Below are 6751 nucleotides of genomic sequence, written 5' to 3' on the forward strand. Positions count from 1 at the left end.
TTATTTTTTATTTTAAATTTTAGTTTTTATGATTTAAAATTACTAAATCATTTAATCAATTATAATATAAGGAAAAACTATACAAGAAAAATTAATTTGTTGCGTGAAAATAGAAATATATATTATACCTTTATGATTTATTTCTAATTACTTGATAATTTAATAAAATTAAATTTAAAAATATATATTTTAAACTTAAAATAATATTATTTAAAAAATAATATATATTTATTAACAATATAAATTGTTTACGTTACCATATAAAAAAAATTATTTTTAAAGGATTATTTTACTTTTTTATCTATTTATATTTTTAAAATTGGTTTACCGTAAAAATGAAAATATATTTCAATTTTTTCATTTAATATATAATAAATTATTATTTTATTTCTTAAATAATATATTAGTTTCTGAAATTTAGAATCTTTATATCAATATCTAAAATATCAATTTTGTCTAAAGATAAAATTGTTTTGTTAATAAATTTAATCTACAATACGCAACTCTAATAATTAATTTATAAATTAGTTAATTTTTAAAATAAATAAATAATTATATTTTAAATTTGTGTCCTTATATACATTTTGCTCAAAATTAAACGTTTTTTTTCTCTAATATATTTATAATTAAAAAATAACTGATATTAAAAGCTTTAATTATTTTTTAATGTTACTTTTCTTTTAAAATTTTTTTTTCATAATTTTTAATTATTTGGTCATTTAATAAATTATTAAAGTATTATTTATAAAAAATATATACCTAAAAATAATATATATTTAGTGATAACATATATCTTTTGTGACATATAAAAAATTGTCATATAATAATTTTATTTTTTGAAAAATTGTGGAGTTTTTGGGATTACCAGGTTGGATGTAATGGAATAGGATTACTAGAATGTTGGGGATGGGATGGTCGGCCTGATGGGGATGTACGGGCTAATCGGGATTGAGAAGACGGGTTAGTCAGGATGGACGTGATAAATTAGGTTGACTATTGGGATGTACGAGATGGACGGGTTGACGGGAATGACCAATATGTACTGGATGGACTGGATGGTTTGACGGGATAGAATGGACAAGATGGACAAGCTGGCTAGGATGGACATGATGGACAAGGATGTCTGGACGACCATGATGTACCAGTGGACGTGTTGACGAAATGACCGAGATGGACGAGATGACTGGGATGATAGGGATGGAAAAGGTTTTTCGAGATTGAGGGGACAAATTGGTTGGGATGGACGAGATGTATGAGATGGATGGGTCGATGGGATGGTCGGGATAGATCTGAATGTTGAGCAAGCCTTGGTCGTCGGGATGAACGATATGGTCGGGATGAATCTGAATATTGTGCTAGCCTTAGTGGCTAGGATGGACGATATGATTGAGCTAGCCTTGATGGTCGGATGGATGTGAATGTTGGACTATCGTGATGACTAGGCTGATGTGGATGGACATGATGTAAGTGATGTAACAGATGGACCACATTGATTGATGATTGGGATGAATTGGATGGACAAACTAACGGGGTGGTCGGGCTAGCCGAGGTTGATGGATTGGTCAAACTGGCTTGATGGACGAACTAATGGTGATGGACGAGCTAACATAATGTCTAGGATGGACTGCATGACTTGATTGACTGGATGGCTAGGATCGAAAGGATGACCGATATGGCTAGACTAACCTTGATGGTTAGGATGGATGTGAATATCAGATTGTCGTGATGGTCAGACTAGCGAGATGACTATGATAGATCGACTAACCTATCTGACCGAGATAGATTGGATGGACTGATTGACAAAAATAGCCAAACTAATTTAATGATTATGTTGATGGGTTGATAAGATAACTTATCTGACATAATGATCAAATTGGCTAAGCTAGTCTGACTAGTCAAATTGAATAAGTTAATTAAACTGGCTAAAATAAATAAAATAACCAGACTATTCAAGAGAGATGAATTGATATTTTTATTACCTTTTACTTAATAGTAATAATAAAAGAGAAACTCATCATGTTAAGATAAAGTTTTCTTTTAAAAGATTAAACCGAGGTAAATTTAATTTTCTGGAAACCAAAATTCCCACATATGTTTGCATTTGAGAAGAAAAAATTCTGATTCTGATAAGTAATATGTGTTATCTTTGTAAGTTTTTTCCAGCTTTGTTTGTTGAGACATGGAATAAAAAAAAGAAAAATTATTATTTGATATGTATATTTTCTTCATACTTCCATTTTACAACTTCTTTTTTGATAATAACATATATCTAAATAATAGAAATCAGTATAAAAAGATTTTGAAATTATATGATAGGATCCTAAAAAATTGAGACTATGAAAATAAAATGGTGTGGTGGGGCCAACTAAGCCAAGTTGAAGGCTTTCAGAAGTGTACTTGAAGCCACTGTGATGTTGCCTTTGGTGGTTTCCCATTGTGTCAGAATTTAATGTCATTCTCCTTCCCATTCAACTACACCTACTTCACTGCCTTATTTTTCAAACTTCTAAAAAGAATTAGAGGTTCTAACTTTTTTTAAATAATTAAAAGGTATTTAATTTTAGATAAGGTTCACTGCTGTATGTCACTTATATTTTATATTATTTTTATTTAGATATCATTTCAATTACTTATTTCTAAATAATATTGAAAGGTAGTCAAACTATTTACTCCCTCATTCTCTATATTACAGTATTATTTAGTCTTTACTTTCAATTCAAGATCACATTATGACATTGTGTCCCACTTAATCATTTAGTTTGATCAAATTTAGGTAATTTGTTTTTTCTTATAAAATAATTGAATAATGCTGGACACATCTTATAGTGAGAACATACAACTATTATGATTGGGCGATTTGAGTGACAATTGCAGACAAGATTTGTTATGAAGGTGCATTTGGAAACCACTTAGTAGTATCATGGAAGAATGTTGTTTCATTATCTATTAAAAGATTAATCTAAATATCCTTTCACATGTTTGGATGAGTTTTATCTTTTTCAACATTCTTGATCTTCACATTTCCAACTTTGTCACTGAAATAGTAGAGTTCATTTATACAACTTTCACATGAACCTCAAATCCGAGTTTATTCAAAAAAAATGTCACTAATTTTTTTATGTTAGTGATTTTACAGATTAGATGTTAAAAGTATGTTTCAGACTAATGTAACATCTTTATCTCTTATAAAATATAAAAGTTTGTGCTGGTTGAAGACTTTTCGGATTTATGACCATCATCACTAGGTTGTGCGAATTCTACGAAATTCTAGTGTATTTAAGTGAATGTAACACATGACAACACATATGTTATTTTGAGTTCATTGATGATCACATGTTCATAAGAAGCTATTGAGTACCTATTGAGGAGGTAAAAGAACTATCTGCACAAACAAGAACACTAATAGGATATATATATATAAAGCAGAGTAGTTTTTCACTATAGGATAACAATGATTTCAAAATTGTTTTCCAAGAACTTTTTAACTATCATTATAAAACATTTTATAAATAAAACCTTGTTAAAATTATGTATATTATTTTTTTAATATTTCTTTTTAATCTAAAAATATATATTTTATAATAAAGTTTTATTTTCTTTAAATAGAATATCGTTACTTTAAATCCTAAAACAAACCAGTATAATTTTATTTGATAATCTTTGGATTGAGAAAATAAGTTGGAAAAAAAAATCTAATTTAGATGTTAAATTGTTGATAATTGTACGGTTAATGAACTAAATAAACTATACTTTGCTCTATTAAAGAATCATACCCATGTTTACATTTTTGAAGACCAAAATGACATCACTTTACAGCTGATTTTGAAGGGCACACTTTATCCCATACTTGTGTTTCCATTATTCTTGATGCTATTAACTAACATCTTGAATAAAAAAATTGGTAATTTTGTTTTCATTCGTGAAAGTAATAGGCTGACGAAATTGAATTGATTCCATGTTCACATTCTCAAAAGCTTGAATCTTGGTTTGTGGTCACCTCCTTTCCAAGAGGATATTTTAGTTTTTTTTTTCCCTTATGGTAATTCTTGTCAACTTTATTCTTATTTGGTTCTGATGGATTTACTAAGAAAATAAAGAAGACACTAATAAAAGATAAATCTAACACATATACAAGATTAATATATATAATTTCTAATCTAAAATTTTAAAATACTGAATTTATAATTCTTTATCTTATAGGATATTTAGCTTTCTCATATTCACGAACTTAAACTTCTATTTATATTTCTTAGGGGTGTTTTAACCACACTCTTTTCGTGGTTGTTAACTCTTTACATGAAAAGGAGTATCTTTTATTAAAGTGATTGTTTGAGTTAAATAATATTATCTAATTTTGTTTGTGATGAAGATAAGGGCTTAATTTATTTTATTGAAGAATTAGTAAGTAAGTAGGAAGTGAAAACTAGAGAAAAAGATGTGCATAAGCAGACGACAACAAGAGCAGCTTTAATTTATGGTATGAAAACGTGGGCCTGGAGGCAGAAGCTATGGAAGTATGTATGCATGATAAGTTAAATTTAGGGTTAAAAAAGGGTTTGTGGAAATAAAAATTTGATGAGGATAAGGGAGAAATGATGATGGAGATGCAGAAAATTGAAAGATAAAAAATGGGAAAAAAGAGTGATTGGTGGTGACATGATTCCCTTAAAAAAGTTTGGCAAAAGAGAAAGCTGCTTTGTATTGCTTATGGCTTTTGGCATAGAGGGAATAACTTCCCATTCTTCTTCATCCACAACAACACAATGCCCTCAAACAATTCCCGCCTTATTTCAACCTACCTTATTCTATTTTCTATTAGCTAATTACCAAAACCAAGCTATAGTAATAAGTAATAATATTTATAGAGCATGGAAAAAAAATATTCATAGGAACAAGTTTATCTACTAATACCACTTTTTATAACATTTTTATACATCATATCACTCATTTAGTTTCATATCTTAACATCTTATAATGTTAGAAAATATTTTTTTAATATCACTACTTTTAATTTTGATTCTTTTTATTCAAAATAATTCTTTTTCTATATTCTTTACTATAAAAGTTAAGTGTATCTTCATCTTGTATTTAAAGTATTTCTTTTTTTCTGAAGAATCTTTGTATTTTTAAATTACTTTGAGTTTCCACATAAACTATTCGTATTGAACTATACATATGTCGACATGCGTGGTTTAATTTTTTCAGAAAATAAAAGTGAACTAATAAAAATATATACATAAAGTGATAATCAAATTGATTTTTGAAATAAATAAAAACAAAAAATAAATAATCCTTAAAAAATATAAATTATCAATCAATTAGTTTTTAAAACTACAAACAAAGTGATCCTTAATTGTAATTGCACTCAAGCCTTTTTAATTAACAGATATTTGGAGCTGTAAATAAACTTTTATAATTGAGAACAAATCTATTTTACTATTAAAATTTCAATGAGTAAAATGATTGACATACTTTATATTCCAAGAACTATTTAATTTACTTAAGGGACTATCAATTAGAATTTGAATTATTGAATTAAGTAATAATGTACAACTTTAAGAAGTATTTCGCTATTTTATATTAGTTCCAATGATGGATAACAAATTATTTCAATCATGAAGGGATGACCACCATATTCAACATAACTTTTTTCTTAACTTAAACAAAGTCCTATGTTTTTTTTGAAATTAATTAAGAGTAAGATTGAGTTGTGTAAAAATAAAATGAAAATAAAAAGTAAAGAAAAAGAAAAGGAGGAGAGAGGGGAAGATGATAATTTTATATTTAGATAAACATTAAGCATTTATTTAGACATCCTGTCTTATGTTGAGGCATTTTCACGGGCATCTTCACCCTCAGCAGCAGCACCATTCTCTCACACTCTTCTAATTGGTGTTCTTTATTTAATGGTGACCGCTTATGTCACGAGTTTCTTCTTCCCTTGCTTCTCTCTTCACCAATTGCTTTCTAACCTCTCTTCTAACACATCAACATTCATCATCCTCACACCTTATATTCCAAACATTTAATACTGTATCTTACTCTTTCTCTCATTTTCATTTTCATTCTCATTCTCATTCTCATTCATTCTCACACACCTCAACCCTCTTCTTCTCTTTTCCACTTTCATCACTCATCAACATAAACTCTTATGCTTTTTCATCCACATGGGCTTCTCCGAGAAGGCACAAATAGAGGGAGGCTTTGATTCAGATACCCACAGAAAATGGCTCATCGCTGGAATCGCTTTACGACCGCCATTGAAGCCTATTTACACTGTCCCTCTCGAGAAGGAAGAGAAGGAAGAGGATCACACAGAGGAGTATTCCACCACACCAACAGCCGTCGAATCCAAGATCCCTACACCCTTCACGTGCCCACCTCCTCCTAGGAAGCCAAAACCTTCCTTCAAGTGCAACTATCGTGACGTTGTTCCAGACTTTTTCACGCCACCAGACTTGGAAACAGTGTTCATACGTCACGTAATTGATCCCACACAGGAGAAAATATATGAAGGAAAAAATTTAAAAAATGAATCTTAGTCACCACTTTCTTCTTTAGAGATAGCTGGCTACAGCTTCTGCATCTGTTTTTCTGTATCTTAGTGTTTCTCTCTCCCTCAATAGTGTAAGTGTTTTCCGTTTTGTTTCTGTAGCTAGAGCTTCGGTAGTTCAGAAAGTGTTTTGTATAGAGCATCGCATCTTAATTAACTCTGCATGATATTAATCATTTTACTTTATAACCAAATAAT

General features: G+C 29.3%; 1 protein-coding gene across 1 annotated transcript; it reads left to right on the forward strand.

Moving 5' to 3' along the window:
• The first annotated feature begins 5759 nt into the window (after window positions 1-5759).
• Window positions 5760-6751, forward strand: LOC106780766 (cyclin-dependent protein kinase inhibitor SMR6). The gene has a single exon (XM_014669073.2). It carries the CDS (start codon window positions 6168-6170, stop codon window positions 6540-6542), a length of 375 nt encoding a protein of 124 aa, XP_014524559.1. The 5' UTR covers window positions 5760-6167; the 3' UTR covers window positions 6543-6751.

This window comes from Vigna radiata, unplaced genomic scaffold, assembly GCF_000741045.1.
Source record: "Vigna radiata var. radiata cultivar VC1973A unplaced genomic scaffold, Vradiata_ver6 scaffold_208, whole genome shotgun sequence".
Lineage (NCBI taxonomy): Eukaryota > Viridiplantae > Streptophyta > Magnoliopsida > Fabales > Fabaceae > Vigna > Vigna radiata.